Source organism: Osmerus mordax, chromosome 6, assembly GCF_038355195.1.
Source record: "Osmerus mordax isolate fOsmMor3 chromosome 6, fOsmMor3.pri, whole genome shotgun sequence".
Classification (NCBI taxonomy): Eukaryota; Metazoa; Chordata; class Actinopteri; order Osmeriformes; family Osmeridae; genus Osmerus; species Osmerus mordax.
Genome location: NC_090055.1, coordinates 10,681,187 through 10,705,040, shown reverse-complemented (window position 1 = coordinate 10,705,040; position 23,854 = coordinate 10,681,187). Strand labels below are relative to the sequence as shown.

Genomic DNA, 23,854 nt, shown 5'->3' with positions numbered 1-23,854 from the left:
ATTCAGATCCTTCTCAACTATAAAATGTACTCGTAACACAAATAAAACCTATATAAAAAACGAATTCCACACACTGTCCAGTACAACTCTGTGCACAGTGATCCCAGAACATCAGGATGGGCAGACAGTTACCATGGTGGTGCTGCTGCATTCTGAGTAGCTGCTGGTCTCCGAGCTGGAGTCGTCGTTCACGCCGTTGTGAAGGAGGCGCAGGGAGGCCTCCGGGTCGCTAGGGGGCCGCATGGCTCCGCCCACCTCGTCCTCAGTGTTCCAGTTACCGCGCTCCAGGCTGGAACAGTGACAGCACAGCCAAGGGGAAGGGGAGTGGGTAGGCGTATTTGGATTCGTTAGAAGAGTGGGCGAAGAGAGGGGGCGGGGTGGGGGTGGGAGGAGACGGAGGGCCACACCTGTTGACAGGCCCCAGGTCGCAGATCTCGGCGTTGAGCAGAGGGACGAAGGTGGACAGGCAGAAGGGACAGCTGGAGTTCAGGTTGGAGTCGTCGGACGTCCAGCCGGCCATGATCTCCTCGTCATACACCAGGCAGTCGCAGCTTCGACACAGGGAGCAGCTGGACATCAACACCTGAGCAGGGAGGGACGGGGTAAGGTCATGACCTGAATGTAACGCCACGTTGGCATCACCTGGAGTCTAACACCATTTCAGCGGGGTCAAAGTACCAGTGAATTTGGATAGAGACTAAATAGAACTACTACAAGCCCTATATGTATTTACATCTATATTTAAATAGTAGTACTACCATAAATACTCTTCATAACAATAAAATATAATGCACAAAAACAGAAAAATACTGAGATTCTTGGCATGCTGTAGTGTTGGTGGTTTCACCTCCAGGCCTGCCCCCTCCTGGTTGGCATCCCAGGACTTGCGTAGAGGAAAGGCCAAACTGGCAGTGTCAACCAGGTCCACGTCACTCCCCACTGACAGAGAGCTCTGCAGGACCGGAGAGGCGGTGGAACAAGAAGACACGGTAAGAGATGTCCGCTACAAGAACAACTAGCCTTTACACACAACTTCCTGGGAGCAAAGTTCTTTTCAATACATTTGCATAACCCAAAACAATGAAACAGTCCCGTCGCCCCACACACACACACCTCTGAGGTAGCATTGTACAGCCTCTCCTTTGCCTTCAACAGGGTCTCGGCCACCTGGGCCTTGCGGGACTGCCTCTGCTCGGATATCCTGCGCACCCCAGGCCCCCCTGCCCCCCCGGCCCCGGGCCTCCGGTCGTCCACACTGGCAGCCCGTCGGACAGACGTCCGGTGGCGCGTGGGCGTGAGCAGCTGCTGCAGCTTCCCGGCCAGGCCGCCGCGGCTGGGAGACGACACGTGGTTGTAGTTCTCGTCAACCACCTTCTTGCTGGCCGTGTCTCGGGGCCCCGGGGGCCTGTGGGAGCACACACACACGACAGGGGGCCATGTTTCAGGGGGCTGCTGGCACAAAGACTACTGAACACTTGTATTCACAATTGATTTGAAGATTATATTAGAATTTCATGTTTGGTGTATTGCTTAATATCCTTATTCATCAACTATATATATATACATGTATATATATTGTGGCAGACGGCAGGGAGAGGTGAGGGCAGCCCGTGCGATCCACCCCCGAGCCATGTAGGGACTTCCTGCAGCAACGAGACAGGCTGTGTCTCGTTGAGCGGTTAATTGATGTGTGGTGGCTCATAAAAATGTATATGACCAGAAACGTGGTTGTATGGGAAGGATTAAAGATACAACTACATTGGACAGTGTGTGCCGGTTTATTACTAAGCTTGATGGTGTGGAAACCCCACACCCCCTCAACCTGCTACAATATATATATTTTATGGTCATTTATCATCTCCCCTAATCTTTCCCCCTCTTACCGGCCGTCTCTCTCTCCAGGCTGGCACCTGCAGTCAGGCTCAGGGTCGGCCGTCTCGTCACACTCCTTGTAGAAGTTGGAGAGGCACACCTGGCTGCGCCGCACCAGGACTCCACCAGGGGGCAGGGGAGGAGGGGTGGAGCAGTCCCTTGGCCCCACGGGGGGCTTACGGGACGAGGCGGTGCTCGAGCCGTTAGTCCCCGTGTTCCGTAGCACGGCCTTCTTCGATAGCTTCAGAGTGGATTTTTCTGGAAGAGAAAATTGCGGTTTTTTAATGTGATGATTAAAGAATGGGGAACTTGCTGCTTCTTGAGTAATTTTGTTTTTCTCTCCAAAATGTTTCAATCACTTACTGTCTGTGGAGGCTCTCATGCTGTTCAGGCTGTTGCTCTTTACCATAGAACCACTCAGGGATTCGTGGCTGGAGCTCTCACTCAGGCCACTCCAGCTGGACTGACGAATCAGGCTGGAGTGGGGGCGGGGCTGCTGTTGACTGTTCATCACTAAGTCTAATTAGAAAGACGCAAAAGTATATGCATAAAAACCTAGCATTTTTTTAACTACAACTGTTCCAGAAAAGCTATACATTTTAACGATAATTGTAAAAAATATATTTTTGAATCCCATCCAAGTCCTGACCTGAGCGTGAGCCAACCGAATCACTCTTCTGCCGCTGTCTGATTGGCCGTCGGAACTGTGCCACGGCCATTAAGACGTTGCGTAACTTTGCCCAGAGCAGACGGCCGCCCTGATTGGTGGAGGGCCACTTGCTCTCCAGCACGGCCTTGGGGGAGAAGGCGGAGCCAGAGGAGAGACGGTCAGCAGCGACCAAACATAACACTAACCGTGTTAACATTACATTTGACATTTTATTCATTTAGCAGACCATTAAAAAAAACTGACACACAAAGGGAGCATATCAAAACGTACAGCAGAAGATAAAGGATCTGAAGTTTCAGGAAAGTACAGTATTCAAGAAACTGTACTTACAGTCCTTACTTACTGTACTGTACAGTCTGTATTTACTATTTTTGCTACACTGCAAAGTAAAAGCCCATGACCTGGCAGCACATGCAATGAACAACATGCAGCCTCTTTCCGATTGAATCCCAGAGAACAGTCAAGTCTCACTTTGTTGTAGTAGCCATAGGTGATGGTGTTCGGTGTGATGCCAGCTTTCTTCATCTCCAGGAGGACTCTCACAGCCAGGACGGGTTGGCCATACTGACCACACAGCTGCATCAGGATCCTGTAACACACCTGAGGAGACACACAAAAGGGAAATGTTGTTGTCAATGACCAATACATTCATTACCACTGGTGTGACCTTAGTGGCATTTCTAGGCATGACCATGCGTGAGAGTGCTGGTGGAGGTCTGGTTTTGGTGGGTTAGCGTGACGGCGTCTCACCTCGTCCGGTAGCACCACCTTCCTGGTTTCCATGTGTTTGAGCACCTCATAGGCCGTGTGGAGGGCGCGCACCTTGGCGCTCTCCGCCCGCACGAAGGTGGGCAGGTAGATGAACCACAGGCCGTAGCAGTGGCCCAGCAGGCATTTGGACCACATGTCTGGCACGGCCGAATACTTCTGAGCCCGCTTCTGGGCCAGCTTGATCTCCTGAACGGGGAGGGGAGATCGTCTTTACTTTGCTTTCGTCACTACTGAGGGCGAGCTCGCCAGCAAATGTTACTCATTTGCAAGTTGTTATCAAAACATTACGGAAGCTTCATAAAAATGGGCTAAATTGTTCATGAAGAAATTAAAGCACGTTTGGTTATTCGGTTAATGTGGTTATTTTAAACAGTATGTATCTGTGTCAGGAGCACTAGTCTTTTAGTCTTGCAGTGATTCCAAAATAAAATGTCTCCTAGCCGAGCAGTCATGGGGTGCTCACCCAAAATACACAGAGACACTATGCCTGTGGGCTTTGAATATTACATGAATGATAAAATATTGATATTCATTCAAATTAGAATGGCACAAAGAGATTGTGAGACAAATTCTTTCCTCCCTGTTCTCAATTCAGGGAAAGTGGCTTTAGCCAAGACTTAAAAACCTTAAATCAAGACTTGTTTTCTGTGTCCATTTCAATAAAGCCTTTAATAAGAAAAACAACAATCGATTAAAAAGAGCAAAGGCCCTATATTCATAATACACAACCTTTCCATGTTGGTAGGCGTGATGCTGTTGGCCAGTGGGTGTCGGGTAGTGGGGGTGTACCTGTTTGGTGCGTCGGGGGGCAGGGCTGCTGGGGGCGCTGCCCTTGGCTGGAACGCGGAGCTGGTCGTGGGGCCGGTCGAACAGCTCCGGCCTCAGAGGAGGGAAGGTCTCGTAGCTGCAATAACACAGTGGAGGCCCAGTCAGGAGACACGCCCATGTGTCGGCTGGGTGGAATTTGCCGCGTAGGTGTCCAGCGGATATTCGGTGTGTGTGTGTGTGTACCTGTAGAGAGCAGGAGGTTCCGAGCCGTCTGGTTCTTGGGGCTCCTCTGGAGGCATGATGAAGACTGTGTGTTCTCCGCTGTGCGTCTCGTCCAGGTCTATGAGTCGGACTTCCTCGGGCTTCTCCACGTCTACCTGCTTACACACAGACACACACACACACAAACGGTAGCATACACCACAAACAAACAGTTGACACACAAACAGTATGAAATTCTGATATTGACATACATGACACATTTATGATGAATGTATATCCGTGATCAATTCAAATACAAAATAGACCTCTGAGGGAATCCATTTGGGATACACGATTCTACCATGACATTACGTAGCGATGACAATTACATTTACATTTAGTCATTTAGCAGACGCTCTTATCCAGAGCGACTTACAGTAAGTACAGGGACATTCCCCCCGAGGCAAGTAGGGTGAAGTGCCTTGCCCAAGGGCACAACGTCATTAGGCACAGCCGGGAATCGAACCAACAACCTTCTGATTAATAGCCCGACTCCCTAACCGCTCAGCCATCTGACCCCCCCCCCCCCCCAATGAATAACTTAGGGGTCACACACACTCTCAGTACCTGAAAGGAACAAAGAAAGCAAAGACACATTGTGCGACACGTGCACAATCACTTCAGACAGACCTTTTGGACACACTCGTCGAAGAACTCCAGACAGGCGTGCCGGTCGCTGACGAAGGAGCACTCCTCGATGAACTGTGAGAACATCTGGGTCCTGGTCAGCTGGATGTAGAACTTCTGGTGGGTGCGCTCACGGGACTTCAGAAACCCTAGACCAGGAGAAGGTTACGATTTAGATGCCTGCTGAGGAAAGGCAGGACATCAGTGTTCCTTCCCTAAAAATGGGAGAATCTGGAGGTCTGTATCTATTTGACCATGGGAGTAGCAACTATGCACATGGGGTGCTCATGCCCAGTACAGACACACACACACACCCGTAGACCCCCACCCCCCTGTAACCTCCCCCGTCCCCCAACACGGACCCTGCAGGTTGAAGAGCGAGCTGCAGTCGGTGGTCCTGTCCGAGGGAGCCTGTGTGATGGGCAGCAGGTAGGTGCGGTAGCCCTTCAGCAGGGAGCTCATGAAGCGCAGGAAGGCCTCCTGGATCTCCAGCTCCAGCTGCTTCTGACGGCCGTAGATCAGGTCGTAGTCCGTCAGCAGGTACTCCAGAGTGGCCTCCTCCTGGCCCGGGGTGCAGACTGGGGGGGGGGGGGGGGAGAAGGAGAGAGAGGGGGGGGGGAGAGTCAGAGGGGGAGAAAGAGAGAGAGAGATGAAACCAAGAAGACGAAGACCATGTTACAAACTATGAATTATTCAACTGAATATTTGAAACAAGTTCCATAATGCATGAGAAATTATCCCTTACATTTGTTCTGAAGCCACAGATTGGAAAATTGGAAGCGCACCAGATAGAAACAACAAAGAATATTATCAACAGAAGGGAAGAGCTGTGAAAAGCTGTGTCTGTGCTCACTTTTCTCCAGGGTCTTGTGCAAGTTGGTGAGAGAGTTGAACAGAATTTTGCCATGCTTCCTAGGCAGCGATCGCCATGACAGCGGCTTCTTGTCCTCTGTCCTGTGAAAGGAGAGAAGAAAAAAAAAAACTATAAATAATCCTGACGCTGTAATTAAGCTTAACATGTTATCGCAGCAACACTGGACGGTTTCACACCCTATTTGAGGAATGCAAGGGCCTCACCGGGTGCACTTTGAGAATACTCACTGAAATATCGTGTTGGTGTCCAGGTCGACGCACACCACGTCGGCTGGGGGGTCGTAGAGGTCGAAGTAGCTGGAGTGAACGCCCACGATGAAGGGCATGGGGGCGTTGAGCACGTCCGCCAGCCGCAGCGGGCACAGGGGGATGTACGGGCACTGCCAGCGCAGGGGGAACGTCATCTGGAGGAGAGAGACCAGGGGGACGTTTACATCCTTTTTGTTCAAAGGACTTTAAGTTTCATATCTTAAGTTTGTATTTTTATACATTTTATTTATCAGAAACTGCATTAACATATTATTTTTGTGAGGAAATAATAACAGGAGTCAGATGGCTCAGCAGTTAGGGAATCGGGCTATTAATCAGAAGGTTGCTGGTTCGATTCCTGGCCATGTCAAATGACGTTGTGTCCTTGGGAAGGCACTTAACTCTACTTGCCTCGAGGAATGTCCCTGTACTTAGTCGCTCTGGATAAAAACTTCTGCTAAAAGTGACAAAATGTAAACTACAAATAACTACTATTAGGGAAATCAGTTTGTTTTGTTACGCGTTTCTGGATTTGTAAAATATTTTTTTATATCGGCCGATATCGGAATATCGGATTTTTAAATCACCAAATATTTGTATCGGTATCGGCCTTAAAAATATTTTATCGGTCAGGCTCTAGTTAACACACGTCCCTCCAGCAGAACTACATGCACAGTCCTGTAAAATTAAATTTCAGACGATAATCACAGAAGAAATCTTGGATGCCTGAGATGACTGCGCGGTACTGTATGCGAGTGTGTGTGCGCGAGTGTGTGTGTGTGCAAGGCTGTGGGGCGGGGGACACACTCACAGACACCAGTGCCTCGCTGACGGAGGTGAGGACGTCGGGCCGGAGGGAGTGCAGCAGCAGCTTGTGTTCCGTCAGCACGGCCAGCAGTAGGGAGCAGGCGCTCTCCGGCCCCAGGTTTTGCAGCAGCTTCAGGAAGCTGGCACCACTGGGGGAGGGGAGGAACGCCGTCAGAACCACGCCCCCCAAAACAGGACGTCCTCGTTTCATTTCATCGGCGCATTCTCATGACATCATTTCTTTCAGTCGTTTGTTTACTCAATCGTTTTGGCTGTTTTCCATTCATCCATCCAGGTTGGCGGCTCGGGAAACAGGTTTGGGTTAGATGGGTTTGATGCCATTTTAAAGCACTCAAATCTATCTCTCGGGAGCAAGTCGGGCTTTTCCCAGACGCACACATCCATCACTTATTCCTCTTCTCACACATAAACAACGGAATCACGTGTGCTTTGTGCTGTAACTGAAGCCACTTACGGCTACAAACGTACAAAGTTGCATTAGAGTTTTAGGAGACTGTTAATAGACTATTCATCAACTGACCTTAGTGGTAGGGGGGAGGAGACTGGCTGGCACAGAAGGAGGTTATCATACGGGGACAGCTGAAAGAGATGCAGGACGAGCAATTTAACATTTTCGATTGACAAACTGAAATGGCAGAAGATAGTTTGCCCTCAATCTGAGGACAAGAATTCACCCATGCTTTGATTTCATTTCCATAGTTTTCCCTCAATCGAAGGATGAGAATTCACCCATGATTTGATTTGATTTCCATGCACCTAACTGATATCGAATGATTAGATGTCCATTCATGAATCACCGCTCATGGGTGAAAGCCCATTGTCCACTTTGTGGGACAGTCAAGTTAATCTTGAATCACTCAAAACCCAGTTTATCATTTAATTAAACTACAGTACCAAGACAGCACAATCACCTGTGTCTTCCACTACTAAATGTACCCACACTTTTATGAAATTAGTGGATGAGAGATTGACTGAATTTGGATTGGGTGGTGTTACCCAGCTGTCTGCACAACCTTCATGCCCATTTCCTGTAAAGGAGGAAGTGGAATTGGAAGTAAGAAATACCACAACACTGCTTGGGTCCATATCAAATACGGCTCAGTGGGAGGTTACCACGGCAACACAAACAAGCACGTACATGCCGACAGCACACGCACAAACACAAAACACACAATACACAAACGGCACAAGTACTTTTAGAACAGCCTTTGATCGGGTCATGCCAGACAGTAACCAACTTGACAACACATCAAGAGTAAGAAGAAGGGGCCAATCGGCAGCCGGGGCCTGGCTGGCTACATTCCGTGGGTGTCCACATACCTGCACTAAGATGCGAGGTCTCTGAGGGGAGGGGAACGGGACGTTGTGCATGAAGCTGGAGATGTGCCTGGGGAAACACGACAACCAGATGAGAGACTGACGCTGATGTGTCGACCAATCCAACAACACTTGTAGTCATGTGGTGTTAAACAAGTTCAGGCTCATCACCATGAACACGCTTTTTCCCCAGAAGTCGTAACTGTTATACCAGAACCCTCACAGAGGGTTTGTCATAGGCTTTAAAACCTTAACTATAACAACTTTCTTAAACAACAACCACCCTAGATAAATGTCAAGGTCAAAATCTCATCGGCCAAATCGGCAGCCACTGACTTCTCCAGAGGCAGGACGTGGGGGCCGGAGATGGAGTAGCGGTAGACGAAGGTCAGAAACTTCTGGAAGACGCTGAAGAAGGGCCAGTGTGAGAGCACGCACACGCTCTTCTTCACCTGCAGCATGCGGTTGGTGATGGGACGCCGGTCCACCACGCTCACCAGGCCCAGACGCACACTCTGCCGCTCCGAGAGGCCCTCGCGCGGGAACGCCTCGTAGAACTGGATGGCGGCGCCGTACACCTGGGGCCGGGAGAGGGACAGTGTGAGGCGAGGGCTGAGAAGCATAGCATTTCCGGCATTAGCATCATGCTAAGTTGACGTGACTTTCAGGCATGCGAAAAAAAAAGAAAAAAAAAGTAGCTATTTTGTTACTGAATGATAGCTGATGAATATTCAACACGAGTGTTTTAATGCCACTAGACGTTCACAAAATCGATGCCAACTACAGTGTGTGTTGTGAGTGAGATATAAAGGAGGAAAGATAAGAGAGTGAATGGCGGCGGGGGGTGCCGACCTTGTCCCCGCAGGCGCTGGTGAGGACGAAGGTGGAGAACACGGGCAGCTGGTACTTGGTGTTGAGGGGCCAGCTCTCCACTGTAACGCCCATGGGCAGACAGAACATGGGCACCGACTCAGGCAGAGGAAACGACTCCAGATCGGCCTCCGGGTACCGATTGATCAGACCTACACACACACACACACACACATACTGCATCTTAGTCAATTACACTTTAGATGTATAGTGAGTGATTAATAGGCATCCATGATTCAATTTCACCAAGTGGTTTTATATCTGTGCGTGTACACACACGCTCACCTGCTTCGTAAACCAGGGCGTTGGCTTTGGCCACCGCTCTCTTATAGCACAGATACAGGGCTGGACCCCACTGTGAAGCCAACACAATAACAGTGAGATACTCTCGACAGTCCACCTGGTTGCTAAATCAAATGTGAATCACTCGAAAGGGGAAGAAAGACCCAAATAGGAAACAGTGAAAGAGGAAGGGTGACAGAGCGAGAGAAAGGAGAAGGACTTGAGATGAAACGGCGACAGATGATTCAGGAGAGGAAACGAATGCTTTGCTGCCCAGAATTGATGGCACTTCTGCTCACAAGAAGAGAGGAGAGAATGTCAGCAAGACACAAAGAGAGCTAGAGTGAAAGAAATAAAAGAACGAAAGAAAAGAACGAGGACAGTAAATAAGAGCACCCGGAGGACTTATTAAGCCGAGAGACAAGACAATTCAAGTTTAGACAGCGGGGGGACAACTAAAGTGGCTGCTGACGTCCCTCACCATGCCAGTGTTGAGGTTCTTGTCCACCCTGCAGAACGTGTGCGGGGCCACCTCTCCCTTGCTGGGCAGGAGGAGGGAGATGTCTGTCACGCCCAGCGTGTGGAGGGCCTGGGAGTCGGGGGCGCGCCTGTACGTCAGGAAGGTGCGGTGGGCGGCCGGCCCCCCCGAACTCAGGTTGGCAGAGCGGCTGTAGGGGGTGGTCTCGATCACGAACCAGCCCTGCTTCACCATGTCCTTGCCTTCGTAGAGGACCCTGGGGGGAGGGGGGGGATCTTGTTAATGGGTGCATCTCAATTTGTCTCATATGGGACTGTTGATGGTGCTTTCAGTGGTTCCATCCTGTTAAACCAAGCCAAAAAGCACGGACATTCGACCGTCCCTGAATCGGTTGTGTCACCCTCAAATTAAAGGTCCCATGACATGAACATTTCACTTTAGGAGGTTATTTAACATTAATATGAGTTCCCCTGGCCTGCCTTTGGTCCCCCATTGGCTAGAAATTTTGATAGGTGTAAACCAAGCCCTGGGTATTCTTCTCCGCCTTTGATAAAATGAAAGCTCAAACGCTCGGTTTTGAAAATGTTCCTCTCATGCCGTCATAAGAGGGAAGGTTACCTCCCCTTTCTCTGCCTTGCCCGCCCAGAGAATCTGGCCCGCCCATGAGAAACTGAGATACGACCGTGCGAGTGCGATATCGTTTTTTCCTCGAGACGGACATCATGGCTTGCAAACAAAAGAAGCATAACAGTTGCTCAGTGTTTGGATGTTCAAAGTATTTTTTTAGTTCCTTCATCCGAGCCTCTGAAGAACCAGTGTCTTAATACACACACTGTAACGCGAAAGTTGTACACTTCTTTGTTATTTGGATAACAGTTCTGCTGTTGGTGTAATGGCGCGCATGATATCCGCCTTTCCCCTCATTGAAATGACTATGTGTGTGCACCCTTGCAAACCAGGGTGATCAGACGAGCCTAAACATGCTTAGCTTCTATCTTCTTGCACCTGGAATATATACAAAGTAATACATTTCACCTTGTTGTCTCGACACAGGCCAGCACACCCCCACCCTCCACCTTGCCCCGCCTCTTTCTTCCTCATTAGCATTTAAAGCTACAGACACAGAAACGCCACGTCCTGAGGAAAGCTCATTGTGGGACAGCTCATAGTGGCTGTAATTCGGGAAAGAGACTTCAGATACAGTATTAGGGGACCACTAAGGCCTATATAAAAGCATCCACAAACAGCATGTCAAGGGACCTTTAAAAGGGGCTTTGTCACCAAAACGCCACAAGAAAATACATTCACATTTACATTTAGTTATTTAGCAGACGCTCTTATCCAGAGCGACTTACAGTAAGTACAGGGACATTCTCCCCGAGGCAAGTAGGGTGAAGTGCCTTGCCCAAGGACACAACGTCATTTGGTTGGCATAGCCGGGAATCGAACTAGCAACCTTCTGATTACTAGCCCGCTTCCTTAACCACTCAGCCATCTGACTCCCACACATTCGACGCCTCGAAAAGCCCCCGAGGTGCATCGCTCACCCGAGGTCGAGGACGGGAGGCTTGTCGTGGCCGCGGCGGTAGCACAGGTACATGTGCGGGTTGTTGATGAGGCCCGCGCTCAGCTCGGCCGGGTGGCCGGCCTGGGTCTTCTCGATGCAGGTGAAGCCCTCGGGCACCTCCTCGCCCAGGCCGCGGGCGATCACCGCCAGGTCGGTCACGGGCTCCACCGCCCGGCCGCCCCTTTGTTGGCCCTCCTCGTCCAGGGGCGCCGACGACACCCCGGGCGTCAGCCCCGCCACCACAAAATAGTCCACCAGCTGGGGGCATTTCTCCTCCGTCATGCCGCCTGGTTGCCCGCAGCTGGGGGGGCAAAGAGAGAGGAGGGGAGAAGAGGGGGGAAATAAGAAGCAGTGGGGTTAGAAATTGTTCAAAGTGGTGGTAGAGATAGAAGATAGTGGGGCAAAAATTGTAGGTGGTGTAAATTAGGAAAAAAGTGGAGATGGGGAGAGAAGGAGTGAAAAATAAAAGGGGGGTGGGAGGGAGGTTGCAAGAGGTGAGCAGAGAACCATTAAATGCAAAGCAGACTAGGAGCTGAATTATGCAGGATACAGCCAGTCACTGACAAGCGCATTTACACACAGATGACTAACATTAGCAAGACTGGTATGAGTGTGTAAGGAGTAAGAAAGCCTAAACTGTTGAATCTGGAGGGAGATAACTTATCTATAGTCATGTGTAAATACACTGTGTGTAAGTGTACTGATATTAATCAGGGTGAGCAAGGGTTGTTTACAGATAGTATTGTTGAAGCATATAAATCACCTGCTTATTTCCCAGAGAGAGACAGAGAGAGAAACAGACATACAGACAGACAGAGAAAGAGAGAGGACAGAAGATGTTTTCCCTTTACTGTGCAATGTAACAAAATCAATGTGTGATTAAACCAACCAAAGCGGGTGGGGTTAGGATGAGACGAGGTTGTGGCGAGGATGGTCGTAAACACAGGATTCCACTGTTGTGTCACACACAGGCTTTTCACTGCTACAATTACTATTATGTAACCCGGCCTTTCCCCCTCCCTGTCCGCTAACCTCTCCACCATATTGTAAGGGTTTTTTATTAGTGCGTCAGCTGGCTTCTTCCTGTGCTGTGAGTGAGTGAGTGAGTGAGTGAGTCTGTCTGTCTGTCTGTCTGTCTGTCTGTCTGTCTGTCTGTCTGTATGTGGAAGGGTGTAACTGACCAGTATCCAAGTGTTTGCAGCCATGGCAGTCTGTCCTGCTTTAAAAAAGCATTTGTGATGACTGGGCAGTGTGTGTGTGTGTGAGCGAAGAAAGACCCAAGTGGGAGAGATGGAGAAAAAGAAAAAAAGAGAGTGGGTGAGAGATCCCACCAAGGAGGTTTTCTAGACAGAGACGATGGGGACGTGTGGACGAGATGAGAGACAACTGAGCATGAGAGGAGACCAGGAGAGTGGGCGAGCGACCACGAAACAGAACACAAGAGAGGGAGAGCACTGACCGAGCATGAATTAAGAGCATGTGTACCAGTGTCGGAAATACACGAGCAAAGGGCAAAAATGCCCCTAAGAAATATCATTTTGCCCCTGATATCACTAGGAGAGGGGCAAAAATTGCCCCCAAAACAAACGTTTTGTAATTGTTTTAATCGATCCAGTATTTGCTTCAAAAACAACTTAAATGCGATGTTTGCTCCGGAGGCAGAAGCGGTCATTGCCACAGGCAGCAGCACTCGCTGCTCGCTTTGTGACGCCAAACGCGTCACAAAGCAAGGGACTCAGCAGAGGAGAGCTCAGGCAGATAAGCCGAGTGCACCAGTTGGGCGTAAAAAAGTTGGTCTTAACTCTTACGTCGGTCATACGTCCGACTTTGTGATTTGAATTTACACCAAGTGCACCAAGCTTGACAGACCACGGTTTTAAGATGCACGTCCTTGTTGAAAATGCGAATGCGTCAATCGTTGCCAAGCAAAAATAAATAAAGAAAAATAATCAAAGAAAACACTTTGAATCTGTAGACTACTGCTTAATAGTCTTATTTTTGCCATTTGGTGACAATTGCTCATATACTGTTAGCCTAAATAAGCATATGTATTATCTTGAACAAAGGTTAAATGTTATTTCACAATTTTCAAAAAGTGCCCCCAATTTTTTTTTTATGCCCCTGGATTTCAGTCAGTGGGGGCAAAAATTGCCCCCCCAAAAATATGTAAATTTCATACTCTGATGTGTACTGATTCTCATTAATCCCCCTGCTGCTTTTAGTGGATGTATCCAATGGATGTATAGCCCCTAAGAGGAAATGATTAGTAAGCGAAGTATGGCGTTGAATAAGGGCCTTCCACCATTACTAGGTCAACCCGCCAAAAGTGGGAGGAGTATGTGAGGCGACACAATAGAATAGGCCTTAAATAAATGAACACTCAGAATAATCTGAGGAATAAAATACATCTTTGTTTGTGTTCCCTGAGTATCAGGTCTTGTTAGAAAGAGTCAACAACTGAATGAGCCTTGTGCCTTATTAGTTTGTGAACGTGTGACAGTTCGAAAAGGCCTTGAAAAAGAGCGAAAGTAGAGGAAATTGGAAGTTCCGGCTTCATAGGTTAACCGGCAAACAGGAAATAAGACACTGGCAGTCTGTTTCCTGCTCAATCTCCAGGCAACATCAGTGACTTCTTGTGGTAATAGGCTCCCACAGGAAACTATGAAATGCATCATTCTTGGTAAAGAATGAGGCCTATATTTTTATCAAAATTATCAATAAATCACTGAGGGTTAAGCTAAATGTAAGTGCCGTGCGGGGAGAGGAGGCTGCATAGAAATTTGCCAAGACAACCAAAAAACTGGGTGTCACTTCATGTTAAGAAATTGCTGATCTATTCACGGATAGTTCCCTTATCCATTTTTTTAATAGTTTCTTTTGTGTGTGGTAACCTTCTAGCAGGAAAATGGGCACTCATACTCAAGCCCAAATCATGAAAAAAATTATTAAGAATGAGAAAAAGAACGAGAAAAAGAAATAGGAGATAGAAAGAGAAAGGAAGAAAGAAAGCGAGAGAGACAGAGCGAAGGACAGGACAAGCTAGACAAAGGTTCAGTGACCTTCTCAACAAGAACCTTTGACACAATCCTGTCACGATTAGCATTGTTACCACAGCGGTAATACACCACAGTCTTACATATTTGCAGCTAAAAGTGTTTCGGGGTAAGACCCATGTGAAGAAAGCTGTCAGTTTCACCACTGAGAACTCTCCTCTAAACACCACATCCAGTTTCCTGAATGACGCTCACTGCAATCAGAGATGAGAGGGGGGAAGGAGACGAGAGACACACAGAAAGAGAGACACAGAGAGAGAGAGACACAGAGAGAGAGAGACACAGAGAGAGATACACACACAGAGAGAGAGAGAGAGAGAGAGACACAGAGAGAGAGACACACACAGAGACACAGAGAGAGAGAGACACACACACAGAGACACAGAGAGAGAGAGAGACAGACACAGAGAGAGAGAGAGAGAGAGAGAGAGAGAGAGAGAGAGAGAGAGAGAGAGAGAGAGAGAGAGAGAGAGAGAGAGATAGAGAGCGACAGAGAGAGGGAGACAGACAGAGAGAGAGACAGAGAGAGACAAAGAGAGAGAGAGACAGAGAGAGAGAGACATGAACGCCAGCTAATGGGGGTATCACCCGGCCAGGGCGATGGATACCTCAGAGAGCATCAGCAGCTGAACAGCACCCTGGCAAGAGCAGACATGAGGGGCAGTAGAACATGACCACTGACTGCTACGCGGGACATTGGAGCCAGAAGCTTGGACCATGGTGGGTTTCAGTGCAATTGCGGCTTGAAGCTTGGTCATCAAATAAACATTGCTTCCAGCATTACGTTTTAAAACCATTCTCAAGTAAAGCTTCATGGGTCCTTTGCTATCTCTTTGTCTTTGCCTACAGCATTCACACCTGAAACTACATTTGTGTGAGTTTGCATGCGACTCACATAAAAAAAAACATCCAGAGGCATGACATTATATAACATCTAAACAAGCTATGCACCGGGAGTCAGGGACCTACGTTAAAGATCATATGTAAAAAAAAAAATATATATATATATATATATATATATGATATGGCCAAAATATTCCTCCCTATATATACATATATATACATACACACATATATATATATATATATATATATATATATATATATGTATATGTATATGTATATATATATATAATTCTGGAATGGCATTATCTTGAACTTTTGAAAATGTTCTTGTGCAAGAACCTTTGAGGAGATTCCGATAGTCTTTACAACCTTGGGAGAAACTCCAAGAGCCTCCATACCCCTGGACCACCACAATCTTTTTTATCTTCCTCAAACATTCAGATGATGCTTCTGTAACACAGGACATGACCATATACACTAGCGTCGCTGTAAAAAGATCACGAGAAAAAGTGGTTTTGGTTTCCTCGTTTGTTACCAGTCTTTTTCCTCCGTCTATTGTCCTCAATACACTACCAACCGACAAAAATAGAGTTTTAGACAGCTCTGAGGAGTTTAAACCCCATATAAGTGATAAGGAAGCTGTGAGTACACAAATCTCTTTGTGGCACGGAATTTATGTGCGTGAGTGGGCGTATGTGTGAGTGTGTGTTCAGAGGTGGGCAAGTTAGACTGTGTAAAGGAAGACTGTGTAGGATGGTCTATTTTTCATCTTGTGAGGTAGTTGAGAGATAGAGATGTATTGTACGGGGTGTGTACAATGGGACACACCCCGTACAATACATCTCAGCTGGTGAACCACCCACACACACACACACACCTTCCCAGGTGTGAGCACCTGATAAGGACTCCTCAGCCTCCCAACTGCCTGGACAAAGAGTCTCTGTTTGGGCTTAGCATCTAGCAATCCTCCCCCTGCCACCCTTCCTTCCCCCGTCTGGCACTAGTCTATCTCTTTGGCATTTCCTACACACGGCTGGGTCTCTAGCCTGTCATTTCACACATTATTATGCCAGCACCATGGAGATGCTAGTCACAACCTCCAAGGTTCAGATAACTACTCTATAATGGTAACAGTAGAGGAATAAGGAGATAATATACACCATTATAAAAATATACAGCAACACCTAGTTCATGTCATTATGTACAGTACATAAATAAATAATGATTGTTTAGGCGATAATAGACTATTTTCCCAACCAGAAAAAATTTGTTGGAGAAACCACACTGACATGAGACTTTTCCGAAAATAATTCAAAGAACTCTCAAAAACACTCCAAGGCTCCTTGATATGAATGCTAGTGCTAGGCGATGTCTTTGCTCTTGACAAGCAAACCTCCTTTGTTGAGCCTAACCTTCAACTCTAGCTGGAGGAACAGAGAAGGTATTATTTGTAAGTGATAGAAAGAGAGAAAAGGGAGAGTGAGAGAACAATGGAGCCAGATAAAGAGTGTGTGTTAGCATGTGTGGGTGGGTGGGACGCTGACGCTCAAGTTAAGTCAGGGGCTTCGCTACGATGTCACTCCAAACAGGGGTCCGGCTGGCCTACAACGACCCCTTTGTGACCAGGGTCAGCACGTGACAGTGTCAGACGGTGCACACATCACACAACGTGCACGCACGCACGCACACACAGAGGTACAAAGAAGAGCTGTGAACAAAAAGTGGCATCATCTTCAGCTTTGTCACGACTGTGAGAGACTGCATTATCTTACCAGTCTGTTTCAACAGTAGGGATGTCAGACGCTGTCAGCAAAAACTCCTGACACAAGAGCCACCCAGAGAAATATGGGTGTTTCGCGAGTATGTTGTCACTTCTTTCCCTTTCAGGCTGTCTTCTGTTTGTAGAGCTCGTCGGAAAATGGGTTTCTAGTTGAGTCAAATAATCCTTACTCTAAACCCTGTCTTATGGAACGCCGTGTTAAAACAACCACCCAGAACAGCAACAATGTGTTTAGGTATGGTAGAGCCAAGAGATCAGACTTTTAAGAGAAATATTAGAGGTCAACATGTTGCTGTTTCACAACTGTAGTACTACACGCACTACATGACCTAAAACTGAATTTTGGAGTTATGGTTGTATGGTACAGAAAAGCACCTTAGATGATAGCTCTCTCAACATAAAGCTATTTCTGCAGTTTGTACATTTTTGAAAGAATCCACCCAGACAAGTGCACAGCAGAGGGCTGGGGTAGCACTTTTCCCTTGACTTAAAACCCTTAATTATGGATGGAGGATCCAGCCAACTGTCTAACTATACAAAATCAGACACCTGTTTCCATAAGCCAATGCCAGTCTATAGTGGCTTACATTTTCTCAAGATAGTAACTAAATAACAAAAGTACTCATTTCAAATAGTCACTGATCAAGCTGGAGGGGGTTGATGTCTCACAATCTAAGAAAGCAAACGCGGCGAGTTAGAATTCCAGAAGAAAAATTATAATATTCCCTGTGGCTTTTCAGTGCAAACAAAATTCATCCCGAATTGTTTATTCTACAATGCAGGAGTTTATGGTTGTTTGTTTGTGGTCAAAAAGGCTGTTTCGCTACCCCATCTAGGTGCCTAATCAATGCAAAGTGAATTGTGGCTCCAACACAGTCCATTCAGACCGTGAGTGGTGGTACACGGTACACTCATGTCTGAAACAAAACGTGACTCAGCGCAGACTCATAAATAGCTTGTTGCCTTGGTAGATAAACAAGGCCTGTGTCATAGAGTTCCACCCACAGCAAAGCCAGAGATATTTTGAGACATGGGTATAGAGTGGCTTACTCTATACAGGCTATTCTTTCATTTAGAACATGAAATACATTTAAATTTGATTTAAGAATATTGTTTGTCCGATTAGAATAGTTTTCCACTTTTGATTTTCTACATATTGGAAACGAACATATTTGTGTATATATATATATAAATACATATATACAAATTGATCCTGCCATTTATGCTATCTGTCTAAAATCTCTGTCCAACACGCATTACACAACATTATTTGCACATCTAGACCATAAACACCCCACAATAAAGTGTGCCATAATTCCTCAGGTAGACTGGCACTGATAACCAAATAGGGAAATACATAAGGCCAGTCATTAGTGTTCACGGTCTGAGCACAGTCACATTAGGCCATCAGGAACAGTGATGTCCCCTGCTTGCCACTTCGCTCCCTCTCTCTTTCCCAGCCCACAACCAAACAAACAAGGTCAAGAATCCTTTCTACGCAGAACTAGGCTTTCGGACATGCTCAACCAAGCCGGTTTACCAGGCAGCAACACAACACTGTTGTGTTGAAATTCAACACCGCTGTCTTCACCAACTAAGGATGACAGCAGCCTCCTGAGTTTAAAGAACATTCTAGAAATGTTCCTGGGTTCATCCGAAGCCCCACACTGAATGGGCTTAGCGGAGACTTTGGCCTCATCTACCCTCTTTATGTTGGGTGTTTTTCTGTTGAAACCCCATTCATTCAGCAGCGGTGGGGTTTGTAGACACACGTGGGTCCCACTGCCTCTGACAGTCAGCAGCACTAATGAGAAACAGTTATTTCAAACACAGGCGAGTCTATTTAAAACTTACTCAGAAATACACTCACTACCGCTCGCTAATAAAGAGACCCTTCGACTGCTTCTACGGCACCTCCTCTTTCTCTTTGCTTCTGCTTGAAAACTTCACATGAAACCCATCCCCGCATCAATATCTCACTTAGTCAACAATGATCCACTATGAGAATTTGCCTCTTGGGGTTTCTTTTCCTATTCTTAGAAATTCAAGGAATTATTGTAAAAAATGGTGCTAACAGACAAAGAATATGGCAGCCGTAACTGTCAAAAATGGAGGTAATAAAAGTATGGCAGAAACTTGGGAGATTAGAACAGGAGAGATCAGAAGTTGGCTATAAATACTCCTTGCAATGAGGCTATCGCCAAGTAAGGTTATTTATTTTTTGGATTACACTTGTCAAGGTAAACAAAGCAGAAAGTCAAGGGGTCTGGTCTATGAGAAAGTGTAAGGTGTTCAGTGTGTCTATCTGTATAACACTCACAAACAGAACGCCCATGACGTTAAAATCCTACTTTTAAATTGTATAATGATAATGAGGAGGTATGGGCATTTTTCCTGGCACCTTGTCCTGGTGCGATGAGACTTGTGGCGATGCTGAATGCAGGTGAAAGTGTGCCTTTAGCTGGCAGAGATCACTGAAAGAAGAGGAGTCAGGGAGAAGTGAGTGACCTACAGCACACACTGCTGCAATGGGATTTTGACTCTTACAGAGAAACAGGATCTGTGCATGTGTGTGTTTGTGCGCACGTGTGTATCTAGATAGAAACTTTCAGCGTATACCTCTAAGTCATCAAGTGGGAAGAAAAAAGAGGAAGGCAGAGGAGGATTAAAGGGATGGATGTTGGAGGGAAGACAAAGAGCAGGATAGAAAGAGGATGATTTATTTGCAGCGGCTGCCAGGTTTGGTTTAGCTGGCAGAAGTTGGACGATCACACAGTTTCAGTGGACAAATATAGTTATTCACTGACGCAGAGATGCGAGGATGGTCTATAAATGACGCTGGTGCAGTGGCCGCATGCGATGACACTGGACTGTTTCTCCATGGTCAGTGCCTACAAACTAACACTAGGTCATCCATTGTTTTGCAACGCATGGCATTGCTGCCCGAATCTCTTTTCTTTTTTGCTCCTCGGAAGGTGCCATGCAGCCTACATTTTACATACAATTTAAAGACTACCATTTTGCTCTTTGAAAGGAACTGTATTGATACTGCGCAACATTAATCATGACTCAATTAGATAGTACATCAGTGTAAAGTTAATATGAAAATATGGAGCATCAAGCCCAGATGGCAATAGATTATTGAGGCTGTCCCTTTTTTCCGATGGAGCCCAGGGCTCTACGGCTGTTGAGCTACTCGTAGAACAGCAACTCAAGAGCGTTGAAACCTTTTAAATTTTCATGAGCATGGCTGATCCATGACAGATGATCTGTGATCTTCGATTTACAGATTTGGCTTATGTTGAACAACACAACGGTGGTCAGGAGAATCTAGTCCAAATCACAACAAAAGCCTAGAAGAGCAACCAAGAGCATAGTTAAGGTGACAGTCAGACAGAAAGGCCACTGCCAATCACTTCAAGGACATAGGTTTGATTACAGTCTAAATAATATGGGCCACAATTGTTTCAGGGAGGCATGATGTCCAAACCAAGACCAGACCAACCAAATCCTATAACTGTCATTCACATCTCTCCACCACAAAGTTCACTTTCTTAGTCAGACATTTATGAGCTGGAGGTACATCTGCTGGAAACTCTGTTACCTGGGACCTTGTAACACCACATAGACCAGGACCCTTATGTTCCACGGTGATAATTCTAACCAAGATCCACGGTCATTAATAGTTAAATATATATTTGATTTCTTCTTGCATCTCTTGGAGTGAAGTCATGTAGCTAGCCTATGCGACAATTAAGTTTCATTTTCAGCCTGAGGGTCACGTCACGTGTATATACATAGACCTACCACGCAGCGACACAAACAACAATGGAGGAGGAAAGAGAGAGATGCGCATTTTCGAGTTGGAAATACAATCACTATTTTGAGTATTTGTCAGCTAAAGATGGAAATATCAAGGTTTGTTGTACACTCTGTGCTGGTGGCGACAAAGTGCTATCAAGCTACAAAAACACAACGTCAAATTTGAAGAAACATGAATAAAGTGAGTGTTGGCAAAACCGGTTGTCATTTTTATGTTGAGGCGGCGGGGGTGTTGTCGGCAGCTACTGAATGTAACTAATAAAGTAACTTGTAATCTAATGTAGTTACTTTTAAAATCAAGTAATCTGTTAAGTAACTAAGTTACTTTTTAAAGGAGTAATCAGATTACTTTTTCATTTACATTTACATTTAGTCATTTAGCAGACGCTCTTATTCAGAGCGACTTACAGTAAGTACAGGGACATTCCCCCGAGGCAAGTAGGGTGAAGTGCCTTGCCCAAGGACACAACGTCAGTTGGCATGAACGGGAATCGAACTGGCAACCTTCGGATTACTAGCCCGACTCCCTCACCGCTCAGCCAACTGACTACTTTTCAAAGTAACTGTGGCAACACTGCCGCCCCCCCCCCCCCCCCCCACCCACACACACACACAACCCTAACCTTCCCCACACCTGTGTGTGCAGCTATAGGGTGGTAAGTAAATGCTATTAAATACATTAGGGGAAGTGACATAGGACCAAGCTATTAAGGGGTATTGAGAACTGCAGAATGAGTTGGAAATAAAGCCAAAGGTTACGATAGGGCAGAACTGAGATGACTGGGCAGGAGTCAGGACAGTCTTTGATGGTGTCAGACAGCTTTGGCTCAGAGTTTACCAATTTAAAAATGACTTCTGAAGAGAAGCCATTGTTATTCTTCTCACAACAACATCAGCTTTCATTTCAGAACATAGCAAGGTTAACTGTGTTAACTTATGTAACGGTTATCCCGAACTGAGTCTTCTCATATTTTTTTCCTAGCACAGAAAACAACCTACTGCTGAGATGAGATGTACTGGCAAAGATAGTGGTACATGTTAGGAGATGCAAAGTAAACACTAAAAGGTGGAATGTTGAGAAGCTGGTTTGTAGCTAAGAAGTGACAGAAGAAGCCAGGTCTGGAGAATACACCATCTATAATTAAATAGAAGTTGATGCAGCTTAACTAATGAACGTTAAATCTCACTTTAACTTGTACAGATCTTAAGTATAGTTATGGCAAGTAGGTACTGTGAAGGTCAATAAAATGTTATGGGGAAACTACATTTTGACTTGACATTTAAAAGATTGATATGATGACCGATTGCACCTCTCGTCTGACACTAGTCAACAAATTCAAATGGCTGGAATAGCTTTGATGTTCCATTCCCCTTTATTTGCAAGTACTTATAGCAAAGTTGCGATGGTGGAACAAGAGGCGGCATGTCAGCAAGAGTGATTTCAATCTCAGCTACACGACTCCTGTAGTATCAGGCTAGCGGAGGTTTGAAAAGAATGCGAGTTACTGTCTTCAAGAGCAGAGATCAACACATTTGATCTCTTTAGAAGTAGGCCATGTGTTTTATGTTGTTGAGCGGCTCGTTTCATGACAGGTTTAGTCATCTGTTCCTCGCCAGTGCTTCTCTTATCGCTGTGAAATCGTATTGTTCTAGCCTTGACTCTACAATTTCATACAATCTGTGAACCTTTGTCCAACACATCTACAGCACACTTTCAAAATGATTGTGTCGCTCTGAGTGAACGCATCATGTCAAACAGAGAGACGGTCTCTTGTCGAGAGATGATTTTTCAGTGGTTGAACAAAACTGCAAGCATGCTGATAAGAGGCCTACTTAATTAACTGGCATAATGATACTGTCACAGAAACAGGCTTAGAAATGCTTAACATTTATGAAAATACCTATTTTAGGTATTTTCCCAACATAGGCAACAATAATGCAATTTTTTTGAGAACTGGCACAAGTGGGGCAACGAAAGAAATTCCCTGTGACATCATCTTGGAAAAGTGATCGTGCTTTCCTCAGTGTTGCTGTTGATAAACCCAGACCATGACAAGTCAATATGTCAAATTGGCATTGGTCGCTATAGATTCCACTACAGTAGGCTATCTGAAAAGGCTTGGCTTTTTTGACAGTAAGTCGTGCATCAAGAAATATGCATAGGATCGAAAATGAAACAATATATGGCCCTTTCTTGCCAGCAAATAGTTAAAATTCTTTATATAATTATACCCTGCTTACACACCCCCGTTTCCGAATGGAGCTAGCAGGGAACGAACTGTGTGTTGGGTATGCCAGAGGCACGGTTGGCTGAAGACTAGAGTTTACCGTACGTTAGCTAGCTAACAGTACTTGCTGGTATATTACCAAACTGGTATGCCATGGGACAACAATAGTACCGTTCATAACGGTTTTCCTCGTAGTTAGTTTCTAGTTTGTCCAGTAATTTCTGTTCATCAAAAGCCTGGTGGGATTAAAAAATGTCATCGCTGATGCACCGGCGTTATTTCCCAATGCTTCATAGCACAGTAGTAGTATGCTGCTAGCTTGCAGCTAGCATAGCTAGAATAACTGGCGTCACAAAGCGCGCAGGCAACAAAATATTACAACGCATTTAATTCGCTCTCTTACCTTGTAATCCTTGATGACAATTCCGATAGCACACTTTAAGTGTCATGGCTAAGTCACATTCAGACATTTGATGTCCATGTTTGCTGTGTTGTGCACTATGGACGTCGACTTCTAATTCTGAGCCAGTGCAGATATCGTTTCAGTATCAGTCCGCTTCTTTCTGCTGCTGTGTTGGTGAGGCTGTAGAGGGAGGGGTTCTATCTGTAAGCTCCTACACTCGTGCAGCACCAGCGTTAGATAGTCAGACAGAAAGAACGCCATGTAATTTTCAAATGTAGAGCTAGACTAG

General features: G+C 46.2%; 1 protein-coding gene across 2 annotated transcripts in view; it reads right to left on the bottom strand.

Annotated features, from left to right (window-relative positions):
* LOC136943738 (DENN domain-containing protein 4B-like) overlaps positions 1-23,707 on the bottom strand; it is a 28,163-nt gene extending 4,456 nt beyond the window's left edge. The window contains exons 1-24 of one of the 2 annotated variants that reach the window (XM_067237164.1): positions 23,566-23,707; positions 11,414-11,734; positions 9,870-10,122; positions 9,392-9,461; positions 9,089-9,258; positions 8,573-8,814; positions 8,240-8,306; positions 7,440-7,498; positions 6,903-7,047; positions 6,071-6,246; positions 5,823-5,923; positions 5,332-5,547; positions 4,973-5,118; positions 4,325-4,461; positions 4,103-4,217; positions 3,293-3,499; positions 3,014-3,142; positions 2,522-2,666; positions 2,236-2,391; positions 1,884-2,130; positions 1,114-1,405; positions 848-952; positions 408-583; positions 133-289 (exon numbers count right to left, since the gene is read on the bottom strand). In XM_067237164.1, the coding sequence (XP_067093265.1) occupies positions 133-289; positions 408-583; positions 848-952; positions 1,114-1,405; positions 1,884-2,130; positions 2,236-2,391; positions 2,522-2,666; positions 3,014-3,142; positions 3,293-3,499; positions 4,103-4,217; positions 4,325-4,461; positions 4,973-5,118; positions 5,332-5,547; positions 5,823-5,923; positions 6,071-6,246; positions 6,903-7,047; positions 7,440-7,498; positions 8,240-8,306; positions 8,573-8,814; positions 9,089-9,258; positions 9,392-9,461; positions 9,870-10,122; positions 11,414-11,715 (3,813 nt within the window). In that variant the 5' untranslated portion in view covers positions 11,716-11,734; positions 23,566-23,707. The remainder of the gene's footprint in view (positions 1-132; positions 290-407; positions 584-847; positions 953-1,113; positions 1,406-1,883; positions 2,131-2,235; positions 2,392-2,521; positions 2,667-3,013; positions 3,143-3,292; positions 3,500-4,102; positions 4,218-4,324; positions 4,462-4,972; positions 5,119-5,331; positions 5,548-5,822; positions 5,924-6,070; positions 6,247-6,902; positions 7,048-7,439; positions 7,499-8,239; positions 8,307-8,572; positions 8,815-9,088; positions 9,259-9,391; positions 9,462-9,869; positions 10,123-11,413; positions 11,735-23,565) is intronic. The other variant, XM_067237165.1, reaches the window with a different exon arrangement.
* Positions 23,708-23,854: the final 147 nt, after the last annotated feature.